Below are 14,921 nucleotides of genomic sequence, written 5' to 3' on the forward strand. Positions count from 1 at the left end.
AATGGTATATTCAAAGCAATTTTAGATACAATACCTGTCACGGTTTCAGTATCGCCATAACTGTGAAAGGTGTTACTGTCTCTCTCAATAGGAGCTTACCTTTTAATACATCAATATCTGCCAATATTTGAAAACTATCAATAGAGACATTTGAGAAAGAAAAACAGGGAGACACCTTTTAACTCAACTGAAATACATTTCACTAGGAAAACTTTTTAGCAGGACAAAATAGATTGACACTTTTAAAAAAGATAAAGCACAGTTCCTCTTAATTAGGGATGGTTTGCATTCCCAGGAAGAGTCTGACTAACAACATACATTAGGATTGTACTCATTATTTGAGCATAAAGAAAACTGGTAACTTTAAAAGTTGTTGTAAATTAAGTCCTATTAGTAAAAGGACAAGTCAGCCATATTTTTAAATAATAGAGATTACCATAAAACGAACAGGTTCCCTATATCACACTCTCCATCATTGTGTGGTTATACTTACTCTCCCACTGTGGGGGGGGGGGAAATAGATGACTTCTATCATGTCAAGAGGTCAGCCTCCTGTATGAATGGCTATTCCTGAATTTATTTCAATACTATTTATTCTTTTTTACTAGACTTTTCAGATTAATTAGAAACTATTTTACAATGTAGTTTTCCTTTAACAGACATTTTATAAAACTTCTTACTGGTAAGAAGTTGCCGCCGATACCAGCCCGTACGCAACCAAAGTTAAAGTGCTACTGCAGCAGTGCTTTAACGTCATTGCCCCTTTTGCACCCCCCAGGCTGCCGGGGTGTGGGGGGGCAACAGGGGCAGCTGCCCCAGGGCTGGCAATTTAAAAGGGCCCGGGGCTCCTGGCCACCGTGGCTGCTACCACAGCAGAGACTGGAGCCCAGGCTAATCCCCGGCCCCGCCCCCGTACCAATATGTACTTAATGTTACTTTCACCCCTGCATCCCACAAATATTTATATTCCTTTTTCAGCATCCACCTAACTGCTATGTCTTCAAAGCCAGAAACATCACCTTAGCAAAGAACTTTTCAACTAACCAAAAAGAAAAACTAAGACTTTAGACACAATTTTGTTGACAAGGCAAGGAGACGTTTTATTCTCCAAAATCAGGACAAAGCCCTGGGGGGAGGGGGGTGTGTGTGCAAAGTCACAGATGCATACACAGCATTTATAGCCAGCAGCAAAGACAAATTGCTTTCCTGCCAAAATCAAACCAGGAGTCATTGAGGCCTACAAAGTTGGCACCTGAGTGATATTAAAAACAAACTACTTCATAATTCAAATCTTCCTTATTTCTTCCTCCCTGTATTAGATGAATAAATACACTGTTACAATGAAATATACATACCAGTACATGACTAAGTGCCCAGTCACTTACTTACTGATGGACATAGTGCTTATCATCATTAAATTAAATTTAGACTATAAATTAGAAGACGTAAACAGCATAACTGAAGACGTTTACAGCATAACTGAAATTAGCCCAGTAAATTCAGGGTTATTTTTGTGCAAGTGAAGATGCTGAATGTTGATTAACAACTTGTTAAATATTTTAACTGTGACTGGAAAAAGTATGCTGGATTCCCATAGAGTAGCTTTCTTAAATTTCTGTATTAATAATTATCACTTATTTAGCACTTTACACATTTAAACTGCTTTACAAATATGATCTTCATTTTACAGGTGAAAAAAATGAAGGGAGAGAGATCAGGTGACTTGCTCAAGGCCACGATGGGAGTTGCTGGCTCCAAATACTATGCTTATACCATGCCTCCCTCAAGGAGTAATAGTGTAGGTCTTGAGTTCTTTGCAGGTTAAGAGCATGCCAATGACATTACATATCTTAAACTATTATAAAGTATCTTAAGAAGCTCATAAAAGGAAACAAAGTGTTTACTAGTTTGGTTTGTCAAAGGAAAACAATTGGATGAAGTGTTAGTGAAAACTTACTTGGTCAACAATAGAGAGATGTCTAGCTTCTTCTAATTTACTATGCAAAATGGGATTTGGATGTACAGCTTCAGGAGACAAATATGGCCTATACCCAGACAGCATGTAAGAAAGACAAATTCCTGAAGGTCCATTCCCTATTAAAAACAAAAGTTAAAACATTTTAACAAACATTTTAAGTCTTATTATCAGAGAAGTAGCAAAATAATTATATTGTAGCAATGTCCCAAAATGTGCTATGCATATAGCATACTATCCCTTCACTCAGAAAAGCTTACAGTCTAAAATCTTCACATTACAATAAATCCTAGCACTAGGGACCTTTTCAAAAACAACCCAGCAGAATGCTTTTTGGGTGGTGGGGGGGAATAGTTGGATAAAAAAAGAGTAGGAGTACAAACAGATATTTAAAGCCACTCTCAAACTTTTTTGGGGGTGGAAGGAACTCTTGATAAAGCACAAGCTTATGAAAATCTAAAAACCAGAAGTATGTCAGCATAGGTCAATATAGGACTGACTAAAATAAAAAACTCGGTCACTCAAAGTATAACACACAATATATATCCCATCTGGCAATGGAATTTGATAGACGGTGAGTTTTGTCTACTTGCCCTTCTTTCTATGGTTAGCAAAGACATTTAGGGCTTGGCTACACTTGCGAGTTACAGTGCAATAAAGGAGCTCCGGGCGCACTAGCTCACTACCCGTCCACACTGGCAAGGTACGTAGAGCGTTCTGACTCCGCAGCTACAGCGCTGCTGGTACTCCACCTTGGCGAGTGAAATAACTTTTGCTGAGCCCTCGCTGGAGCGCCTTGGCACCAGTGTGAACGAGGTGTTGCTTTACTGCACTCTGATCAACCTCCGGAAATGTCCCATAATCCCCGTAAGTCAAGTGGCCACTCTTGTTATTGTTTGGAATTGGCTGTAGGAATGCCCTTTGAAAGCTTGTTTCTGATGGCCGGCTGCTTATCTGCTCCGAGACAAAGCAACCATTAGCGTGGAATGATGTGTGTGAGAGAGAGAGAGAGAGAGAGAGAGGCAGGGGAGCGAGGGGGGGTCTGCTGCTGTCTGAACTTACAAGACAGCATGCTGACATGCTCTCAGTGCCCCAAAAGCCCACTCTCTCTCCCCCCACATACACACAATACACTCCCTGTCACACTCCACCCCACCCCACACCCCATTTGAAAAGCACGTTGCAGCCACTTGCATGCTGGGATAGCTGCCCATAATGCACCGCTCGCAGTGCCACTGCAAGTGCCACAAATGTGGCCACACCAGTGCGCTTGAAGCTGTCAGTGTGGACAGACTGCAGCGTTTTCCCTACTGTGCTCTATGAAGGCTGGTTTAACTCAAAGCACTCTACATCTGCAAGTGTAGCCATGTCCTTAGTGACAACAAATATGAACTGGTTTGAAAAAGTAGAAAAGGAGCTCACCACAAAATGTGACAATATCAAAATAAAGGTCTCAACTGCAAGTTCAATTGCATCACCTTTCAAGCTGATTTATAAGACATTACTGCCCTGCCAATACTATAACTAGTAGAATCAGCAGAACTGATTACAACAGAGTTGTTTGACAATTGGTTACAATAGGAGTGAAAATTGCAAAGTGAATGGGATTTAAGTGTCTCTGTAACCAAGTTAAACATCAGAGCCAGTCATCTACTACATGCATCGCCAGTGCACAGCACTATAGGACCTTGATTTGGTTGTCATCTAAACATTACTGTAGCATAATACACATAGAAATATGTTAAAAGAATGTTACTAAGTTTGCAAAGTCAAAAAGTTATGAGAAGCCAGAATTACAGTTGCCTATGCAACCTTAATTTGGTCCCCTATGCATTTGATATATTCTCCAATTACATGATTACGTATTATTTTTTCCACAGCATCCCTGCCTCATCTAGTATACAGGATGGATGGTGCTCATTTAATGAGCAACGATTCAATATTTTGTTTTATCCTCATTGTTCAATATTGGCCTTATTTACTGCACACTATTCATAATTTACTCTGAAGACAGAATTATCAGTTTCCTCATGGGTATTTATATGGCACTCATTATAATATCCAAGTGCTTCACATTTAGATCCACTGCACAGACCTCTGCCACTTAAACTAATGGAGTAACTGACAGCAATGGAAGATTAGTAGTACCGGCCTATAAATAATAATAATAAACCTAGTTACAGAGACACTCTGAGGTTTCATCTACGCTAGAAGAATGTCCCCATGACTGGGTCAAAGATTTAACCAATTACAGGGAAAACAAAGTCCTGTGCACAACATAACACAACTGGGCCCCCTGACTTTAACAACATTGTTATATAGATGGGCCTCAGATAATTTTCTGACCAAATGTTTTTTAAAAATACATGTTTTTAGATGGTAAGCTCTTCAGGGCAGGAATCACATTTTTGTACAGTGCCTTTCAAAATGGGGCGCAATCCTCATTGGGGCATCTAGATATTACTGTAGTATAAATAAACAACACACATTTTAATTTTAAACTTCAACCACCCCTTTGTCTAGTTATATAAATATTGGCTGATTGCATAATGGCAGAAGTGGGTGTTGGTCAACAGCAACTATAATAAAAGAACCCTCACTATAATAAATTAAGACACTGTCGTGCAAATAGCCAGCTTTGTGAACCAACGAATGTAAAAACTGTTTATTGCAAAAATTGTTTTTTGGATCAGAATTTAAGGGAACTTGTGTTTAAAGGAGAATGAACTGCATTCTGGGCAAAACAGACTGAGTTCAAAAGCTAAGGTGTTTGTTTAGCACAGGAAGTATCTGAGATTTGGGGGGGAGGGGAGGACTACCTTGAACTTTGGCATTTGCAGAAACTTGTTCAAATAAATCAAATTCAAAAGTGTTCCTGATCCCCAAGTTTCAGAGTAGCAGCCGTGTTAGTCTGTATTCGCAAAAAGAAAAGGAGTACTTGTGGCACCTTAGAGACTAACCAATTTATTTGAGCATAAGCTTTCGTGAGCTACAGCTCACTTCATCGGATGAGATTGGGAGGGAACAGAACAGGATGGAGTATAGACATTGGCTTCTCTCAGAGCGGCGAACCATCTCTATTGCCAATCTGAAGGAGGAGAAATATTGCTTCGCTTATATTTATATTGGTTTTTAGAGGTGTGTATGTTAAATTCAATTATCAAAAAGGTAAACATACCCCCACCCATTCTGATTAATTCTATTTCGTATTTGTCTTGGACTTAGTCCATCGCTCAGCAGTGGTAATCTTTGATGTTACTTTTAATGAAAGTAGGTGCAAAGTTTTCAGACAGAAGTATGATTTTCAAATTGATGGTGTCCCTTTACCGATATTTTAGAAATAGGGGGAGGGGTGGATTTATTGAAAGATTTTTCCCCAGTAAAACACTTTTTACAACAAGAGGGATTTTGGTAAATGAAGATTTGTTTCATCTTCTGAGTTTTCCCCTTGTTCTGTACCTTTCTTCTACTTAATAAATGCCAAATAGAAAAATCAATTCCTGGATACAAAACTGTGAACACAAAACACTGCTAATACTGTGGCAGCAAAGAATAAAAAATTAGTAACTTAAAAGTAAGTTACCCTAAAATATCTCTCCAAGTCCCAACAGCACTATTTATCTGAGCAAGGACTATCTGCATGAATAAGGATTTGCAGGATCCAGTCCTAAATTACACATAAGATAGGGAAAGATGACAGACAAAGATCAGGGTAGATTAAGGGAAGGACAATATAAGGTCAACATATGCAACATAAGGTTGCATAATGAACACATCATGTTAGTCATTTTATTACTAAATTTATGCACTGGGAAGACACTAAGGCTATGTCAGCACAAAAACTCTGCAAGTGTAATCAGTTTCACCAGTGATAGGGAACCAGTAAAAGAAAGGCACTGGTTTGTGTTCTCACTTACTTCCACAGGCATCAGATTGTGTTAACATCTGCAGCACTTCCATCAGGGATGAGAGCAGCGAACTGAGGGCAGCTGTCCCACAGTCCAGCTCTCTCCATTTTGAGGATAGGTCTTGAGGGAAGGATGGCGTGATTGCGAGGCATCCTGGGTCCCTGCACAGCCTCTTCTCCCCAAATACTGATCAGCTGCCTTAGCTCAGCATTGCTCCAAGCAGGGGATCATTTGCCCCCTGGAGCAGCCATTGTCACCTGGCAAGATAAGTTAGCACTTGCCAAGAAAACAGGAAGGGGAGTTTCAAAGTTCCCAGGGCTTTACAGGGGGAGGGGTGGATGTCTGTTTACCAGAGCTGCTGGCCAGAGTGGTCACCTAGGCACTGTGGAATATCCTCCGGAGGCTAAAAGGTTTGTAAACAGGAAGAACATGTCTTCATTACACATTATTGCAAAAGTATCACCAGTAAGAACTGTACGCCTCTCATGGAGGTGGTTTTCTGTTTGCGGTGAAACTTCTGAGTATCACCACAAAAAGCCATTGGCAAGTATAGACACTCCCATGGTTTTTGCGCAAAAAAGGGACTTTTTGAGCTTTAAATGGCAAGTGTAGACATGTCCTAACATTGGGAAGCTAACAGAAAGATGGGCAATGAATGAGGGATGGGAAGGAAGACAGGGAGATTACATGGCATACATGATGAGGGACATCATTTCAGTCACAAGAGGCAGCACGGGAGAAAGCATAGAGGCACTTGGAGAAAGATCAAGATGAAATGCAGTGAACAAACTTGCCATTCTTATATTCTGTCTTACCAAAGTATTCTTCTTCTTTTTTTTTTTTATTTAAGACTTCTTAATTGCAACAGGTGCATATTAGAGATAATAGGCTGTCCACTGAGGGGATCCAGTTATAAGATTTCCAGTTCTAAAATATATGATTAAAAGAAGTGTTCGGAAATATCTGGGATAAAAAACGTTTACTTTTCACTGGAAGAAGTCATGGATGCTGCATCTGATGTGGGTAAGTAGAGGAGTTCTGAAGGCAGCAGCAGTACTTAGCACAGGTATTTTCATAATGCACAATTATTGAAAACTAGTGCAGGTTTTGAATCGGGAACCATATGGCAGTCCTGGACCATGATTGGCAGAATGCCAGGACACTATCTCTTCCTGAAAGGCATGAAACACCACAGCAATAGATGCCTCTGTCATCTCCAGGTTAACTTATTATTATGGGCACTATGTTTGCCTAATAATGATGCATCAGATGAGATAGAGTTCAGCACCGTGCTTTGACAATTCAGCAGGTGGGGAGGATCCCAGAACGCAAGCTACAGCCCAAGCCCGGACATCTACACTGCAACTGTACAACCCCATAGCCCGAGTCAGCTGACATGGGCCAGCCACAGGTGTTTTATTGCAGTGTGGACATATCCACAGGATCCACTCCTGAAGAATTTATTTTTTCCTGACAGTTTGTCATTCGGCAATCTTTATAGTACAAGCCTTTAATAAAAACTGTAGATTTGATAAGACAGTTTAACAACTTTAACTGATTATCTTGGTGAAGAATCAGTTTTTTGGTGTGATGATTTTAATTGCTACGGCACCCCAGACACTATAGTGATTTCTGTTTCATAAAAACATATGAATAAATACAGGTTAGGATGGATAAAAAAAATTCAGTGATTTAAAATAAACACAAATTGAATTTTTAAAATTTAAACTAGATACAAAAATTTAAGCAGTATATGTTTTCTGCCAAAGTTTTGAAGAAAGTCAAACTAACAAGTTGAAGTTACTGGCTAAGCACCTGGAACCACAGTCTGCTGAAGTGCTAAAACAGCTTTTGACAGCTGTAGGCTCTTCTGCAGGTGCAGAGAGAATATTTTCTTCATTTCATTTCTTTCAGCTAGTTGAGTTCCATGACAGTTCAAAGCTAAAAACCAACAGATGTTGACAAAGCAGGAAAGCTGGTTTTCTCTTTGAATCTCGTAATAAAAACTAGGTATGAGAGGATGAGTTCTACTAGTTCTGAAGTATCAAAGGACACGATGACAAGAAACAGTCAGTTGAATTCACTAACTGCAGATATTACTTCCCTTGTTTAATAAATCAGTTAGTTTTAAATGCAAAACATGTTTTGATAAACTTTTTTCTTATGTATACAGCACATGTAAAGCAGTTATTTTAACTAATTTAAAAAGAGTTTTAAAATGCTGTTTTGGCATTTTTAATTGAATTCAAATTTCTACCCCAGAGTGTGACACAAATCACAAGTAAAAAAAAAAAATCAGCTTGTAAATAAGAAATGCATTATTCACCATTTTCTAATATAATAAAAAATGTAAAAATGAGGTATCTGAATAAATGTAAATTAAGCTATATAATTATTTAAATGTGTATAGATATAGTATATCTTCCTTGCAAAAAGAAAGATCACATTTTAGTTGCAAAACCATGTTTTATGGTTATTAACCAATGAAAATCAACCTTTGTTTAGGAAAATAAGTAAAAAGTAAAATGCAAAAGATAATTAAAATCAGTGTTCATTGATTCCTGCTTGCTGATTTAAATGATGATTACAGTGAGTTAAATAATCGATTTTGATTTAAATCAATTCACCCTGATACAGTTACTGAGACATTATAAGTCTAACTGTACTGTACACAAATTGCCTAACTGTAATGTTTGCATCTTCCAGTCTAATCCATTCAAACAAAGTCTTCCCCATGTCCGGTCCTAATGACATAAGCAGGACTTCATGCAGACATAAGGGTGTGCTCAAGTATATCAGATTGCAGAATTGGGGTCTAAATCTCTACTGCACTCAAATCTGATATCTGCCAACAAATTCATCATCCACACCCAAACACTGCTGTCTCAACATCTTCTAGTAAAATAAGCATTTGCAGTTCAAATACATTTCAATGATAACCAGTCATTTGACTTAAAGACAACTTGACGGTAATACTGTAAATTGTACTAATTGTATCAATCTAACAAACACCTTTGCCTTGGAGATGGGTTATCATTTGGCAACACCAACTTATTTAATTATAAATGGATTTGCATTCCTGGTTCTTAAAAAGTAACGGTATTGCCAGAGAACACAAAATAATCTCTGGAAATAACTCACCTATTATCACTATTGGCACAGTCAGGAGCGGGTCCCCAGTCAGAGTGGTTTCTTCTAGTAAGGGCATTCTTTTATCTTTCCTCCCAAGGCTGTCACCAAAATGCTGAACTAAGGAGCTCAAAAGTTGTCCTTCACTTTCAGGGCCACTGTAATTTCTATTGGAGAAAAAACATCAGTTGAGCATTACAGCACATTCTTCAAAAATTAAGTCGCTATTGGATCATTGCCTTAAAACTGTCAAATTGATAAAAAAAACCTCTGATTGCATTACGCAAAAGTAAAATAAACACTAATCAGTTCATATACAGATTTTTTTTCTTCACACAGCTTTTCCCACACTGAATATTGGTTCTTTGCTATAATAATGGGCAAAAAAATCTATTTCCTCCAAAAAAGCCCACAAAAGGATACAGGCAGCAAAAGAAAAGGACTTGCAGAATATAATCTAAGGTGTGTCTCATTCAAATTCAGTGTCTGATAATAAATCTAGTGATTTAAACTATTGCTTTCCCCACACCCTTTTAATACCTCAAATGTAATAAATATTTGCTTCTTGGCAATAACTGCCTACTAGGCTTTCAGCAATGCCAAATCTTAGGGTCAGACATTTATCCATCTATAAACATGATACCCCTTCCCAATCAGATGGGTACTCCCAGATATTTTAAGTGAATAAAGTTGCTGACTAATTAAACCATATCCATTGTCTCCTGTATTTCTTCCGGCATGGCTGGATAATGCTAGTAAATGCCTCTCCACCTATTTTCCCCAGAAACTAGAGTAAAGAGGTTCACGTCTTACTGAGTCTACTATAATTGACAATTACTATTATAGTATCACTAGCCTACCGTGATGATAGTTATTTGCTCCCTTAAAAAAAAAATGCTTTTTTGCATTTCACTCATCTTGGAACGTAAAAATAGATTAGTTTCATCCCACTCCTCCTCTAACAGCATATTTGTTCTCAAATGAACTTGCATAGTGCTGCAAAGTTTGATTTCCGAGCACTGTAGCAGACTCAGTTTAAAAAATAACTTTACATTGGAATATTTAAAAGGAAGATCATGAGAATATTTTTACTAATTTTAAATGTTGCAAAAACTTGTTTTTACGCATCTAAATTGTGGGCCTAAATCAACCAGCAGTCTCTTTTTAAATCTAACTATCCTTTGTCTCCCCTATTATGTTCTTGGCATCCATAATGTTAGAAGTAATAAGGTGTTACCGAGATGTGTTTGTGTGCATGTAAAGTGCATAACATATTCTTTAGTTAGGCAGCAGTATCTTGTATACAGATACGCTAAGATTCAAATATACTGCACTGTACCATTTGTGTTGAAGTTCTAAGTTCCCAGCCAAAATAGAAGGACTTCGGTGTCCTTGATGATATGGATTCTTCATTAGTAGGATGCAACACCATATATTCACTGTGTTTATCCCATGATAGAAACTATTTGAGATGTGTTTCTTGTTGGTCCTTTATCAGCCAGGTAACACAGAACAGTACATTAAAATTAAACTAAAAGCACTGTTCTTTAAGTATTTAACTGAATCCAATTTTTAATTTATATCCTACAGAAAAAAATCTTTGTTAACTTTGAGTTAAGACTGTAGGAGTGCACCAGCACAAACCATGAAAAGAAAAAGAAAGCAGCTAAACAACTCAACACATTACCTGTACTCCACTCATCAGTTCCCCTGCTCAAGTAACTGCGGCCAGCCACACTCCATACATCTTCATCCACATCTCGAGCAACCAACATGTAGCCCTAATGCCAACCATACACATAATAAACCTACACACACACACACACACACACACACACAAAATGCACATTTCTACTCTAATTCCTACTCAACAAATAAAACCAAATTCAAAGCATTCCTGCTGACCTTCTCTCTGCAAAATTTCATTCAATCCCTTAGAATCCCCAAAGCCTTTCTTGCTATTTCTTCATTAAAAGAAATTAATGATGTGATTAATTATAAAATTTCAAAAGTGATCTGTGTCTGGTCTGTGGTATTATTTGAACATAAAAGACACATTTGGAGTTTGTAGGGACTATGAATGTTTAGCTAGAGGTACCAAAAGAAATGTGAAGAAAACATGATAAATTCAAAAGTGGACCAATTAAAAGTGTATCCTCTACTTAAGTTCGTATATTTGACTAAAATATTACATAGAAAATTACTTTGTTCTCTGAAGAGCTATTGTGTCAGATCTGGAGACTAAGTTTAACCATTACAATGTGAAACAGCAAATTTAGTTCTACTTTAAGTGCAAATCTCAGTGAGATCTTAACTATGGAGTAACTAATGCCATCTCTTTTTTAATCTTAGGCCAAATATGAACGCAAAACCCAAAACAATTTTTCTGTAACAAGGTTTACATATATCATTGTAGCCTTGGTAGACAACTTCAGGGGCGAGGGGGATTTGCTAACATGACTATGGCTCTTATCCTGCATAACTACAAGTGGGCACAACGGTTTGTCAGTTACAGAGTCAGGGCCAAATAATGTTATCATGGTAATATCAAAGGCAACTAGTAGTATGGGGTTTTTTTCAGATGACCAAATTTAAAATTAGCTTCCTTATTTATTGAAAGCTAATACTTTTAGGTGTTTTTTTTTATTTTTTAGTTATTAATGCAGAAAAGTAGTCAAGGAAAAAGTTAGATTATATATAAATAATATAAAATATAAGTCAAGATTTTTTTTCCAGACCAAATAATATCAAATTCTTCTGTAGCATCCATCATTTAACTGGACATGGCATGGTTTTGTAGGAAGGATGCCTTACACAATTGCTATAAATTTTAAAATAGTGAAAACTTAACTGAAGCCACCCCTTTCTTCAATAGATAATTTCCAGTTTTAAGTGATTCCTATTCCAGTACAATTTTTAGAAAAATACTTCTGCTAAGCCCACCCTTGGGTGGGAGATAAAATACAGGTTTTATTCTCCACTTAAATATAGGCTCAAATTTAAATTTTGTAAAAACAAGCTTTTAATAACTTTAGCACCAATAAAAATGTTTTTAAACAAACGTCCACTGAAAATAATTTAAAAAAAATCCCATTCCGTGTTTGAAACCCAGACACTGCAGTACTAAAAACCCACAAATAAAAGGGAGAATCAACAAATGTGAAAGCTACTTCACTGATTTTCACTGTCCAAATTGAAATAGAAGAATACAAACAGCATTAATAGTGACAAATATAATTTTTTTCCACCTTTCCATTTTTACTTTTAATCTAAAGTGCTAAAGTAATAAGTAAACAAATATTTATTTATAGCAGGATTTCTAAATGTCTCAGAACATTCAAAGTTTAAGATTACAAGCATACCGTACATTAATTTTTCCAACACCCACAGTAATTATTATAATCCCTACTTTACAGTTCAGTAAATGCACCAAAACCTTGTGCACACAGAGTCAAAGGCACTACAGCCTTGTCTAAATTGAGCTTTTTCTTACAATCTCTCACCGTCTAGACATGCTCTTGAACAAGGTTAAATGACAGGGCTGTATAAACATCAGCACCCAGTCTACACTAATGCACTCACCACTGCTAGCACCAGTGAAGTTACAATGGAGAGAAGCTTGAGAATAAAGTTCAGAGCAAACAGAGCTAGTGAGTTTAAGTGATTTGTCCAATCACACAATTTCTGTTGCACATTCAGGAACAGAAACTAGGTCTCCTGACTCCCAGTCCTATGCTTTAATTACTAGATATATTTTTCCATATATACAAGACAAAATAGGAGTGGGGGTGGACATACAAATAATAGTTCCCTAAAAAAAACCAAAAACATTTTATGGTTAAAAAATTACAATGCGATCCGAATATTCAGCAAAATACGCTGAATTTGCCTCCTTAAAAATAGCACATAATTATTTTGTGCACACAGTCTTAGGCATGCCCATTTTTATGCACATATAAGCATGTGTGATTCCACAACCAGAAGAGCCAGAGGATGGAGTCAGTACTAACATAGGCTGGCTACTGGAGAGCTGGCCTTTTACCCCCATTAATACACACCTGTCTCTGCCCCAACCCGCAACCAGACCCAGACACAACCATGCTTCCCAAATCCTGTCTCCTCAATATCCTCCCATAGCTCCCTATTCCTGTCTCCTCCCACCCCTATTTGGCTCATACTCCATCCCTGTTCCTTCACCTCCCTGCCCCTACTCACATCTCAACCATTCCTGTCGCAACCCCATCTCCCTGTCCCCTACCCGCAAGACAGTCATTCCCTTCACAACCTCACCTTCCCCGCCACAGACTACCCCCACCAGAGCCATTCTCTTCATGACCCCACCATCCTGCCCCCCCACACCACTACTCTCATCACAGCCCATCCTGACCCCAACATCCCACCCCTCCATCACCATCACAGCTGCTCCCCTGGTGACCCCACCGACCCCCCATCCACATCCCTACCCCCATCACAGCCATTCTCTTCGCAACACCCCCATCCTGTCCCCCCCCCCCACACACACACCTCTTGGCCATTCCCTTCACAACCCTCCTCATCCCCATCACAGCCCTTCCTGACTCCACCCCTCGCGCCCCCCACCACAGCCATTCCCCTGGGTACCCCACCTCCATCTACCCCCATCACGGCCATTCCCTTCGCAACCCCCCCCTTTGCCCCCCCCCCATGCACCCCACCCCCCATCACGGCCATTGCCCTCGCGACCTCAACATCTCTCCCCGCGTGTCCCCCTCACGCTTCCCATCACCGCGCCCCCGCCGGCCTCTCTCTCCGGCAGCAGCGGGGCTCGGCGTGCGGCTTCCGCACGGGGGCGTCAGGCGCCCTCCCCACAGACCGGCGGCCCCCCACCGTGGGGATTCACCTGAAGCGGCGAGCCAGGGAGCAGCGGCAGCACCACCCCGGCATGAGCGGGCGGGCGCGGGGAGCCGGCTGGCGGCTGAGCGGAGCGGCGGCGGGTCCGGGCTGCGCGGCGCTGCTCCGCCTCCGCCTCCTCCGGCTCCCGCCCCCGCCCCCGCACTGGGGCCCGCCTGGCTCGGTGCCTCCTCCCCACCCGGCGGCCTCGGGTCACACGGGGGAGGAGCCGGAACCGGCGGGGGAAAGGGGCAGGCTTAGGCGGGGGCGGGGACTGCCGCCGTCTCCGCTGGGGACACGCTGCGGAGCGGCCGCCGGTCCCCGCCGCCGGGAGCCTGATCCCGGGCCGCAGCCTGGCGGTGGGGCGGGGGCAGGAGGGGAGAAGCGGTGGAGACCCGGAACCTGGGTATTGAGCATCCCGGCCTGTGCGTGTGAACGGCCCGGGCCAGCCCCCGCCCTTCTCCCACCCTGGCCCCAGACAGCAACACGCCCCAGGCCCTCTCCCTGCCAACCCCCTGCAGAGCAACTCCCCCAGAGCCCCTTCTTTTTCACCCCGCCCCCAAACAGCAACACCCCCACAGCCTCTTCTTCCGCCCCACCCCCAAACACCAACACCCCCGTAGCCCCTTCTTCCACCCCGTCCCAAACAGCAACACCCCCAGAGCCCCTTCTTCCGCCCCACCCCCAAATAGCAACACCCCCAGAGCCTCTTCTTCCGCCCCACCCCCAAACAGCAACACCCCCACAGCCCCTTATTACACCCTACGCCAAAACAGCAACACCCCCAGAGCCCCTTCTTTTTCACCCCGCCCCCAAACAGCAACACCCCCAGAGCCTCTTCTTCCGCCCCACCCCCAAACACCAACACCCCCGTAGCCCCTTCTTCCACCCCGTCCCCAAACAGCAACACCCCCAGAGCCCCTTATTACACCCTACCCCAAAACAGCAACACCCCCAGAGCCCCTTCTTCCGCCCCACCCCCAAATAGCAACACCCCCAGAGCCTCTTCTTCCGCCCCACCCCCAAACAGCAACACCCCC

General features: G+C 41.1%; 1 protein-coding gene across 1 annotated transcript in view; it reads right to left on the minus strand.

Moving 5' to 3' along the window:
• Positions 1–14,071, minus strand: part of OSGIN2 (oxidative stress induced growth inhibitor family member 2) — a 36,894-nt gene extending 22,823 nt beyond the window's left edge. The window contains exons 1-3 of the mRNA XM_038393422.2: positions 13,892–14,071; positions 9,025–9,179; positions 1,958–2,094 (exon numbers count right to left, since the gene is read on the minus strand). Of these exons, the coding sequence (XP_038249350.1) occupies positions 1,958–2,094; positions 9,025–9,179; positions 13,892–13,935 (336 nt within the window). The 5' untranslated portion in view covers positions 13,936–14,071. The remainder of the gene's footprint in view (positions 1–1,957; positions 2,095–9,024; positions 9,180–13,891) is intronic.
• Between the last annotated feature and the right edge of the window lie 850 nt (positions 14,072–14,921).

This window comes from Dermochelys coriacea, chromosome 2 (genome assembly GCF_009764565.3).
Source record: "Dermochelys coriacea isolate rDerCor1 chromosome 2, rDerCor1.pri.v4, whole genome shotgun sequence".
Taxonomy (NCBI): domain Eukaryota; kingdom Metazoa; phylum Chordata; order Testudines; family Dermochelyidae; genus Dermochelys; species Dermochelys coriacea.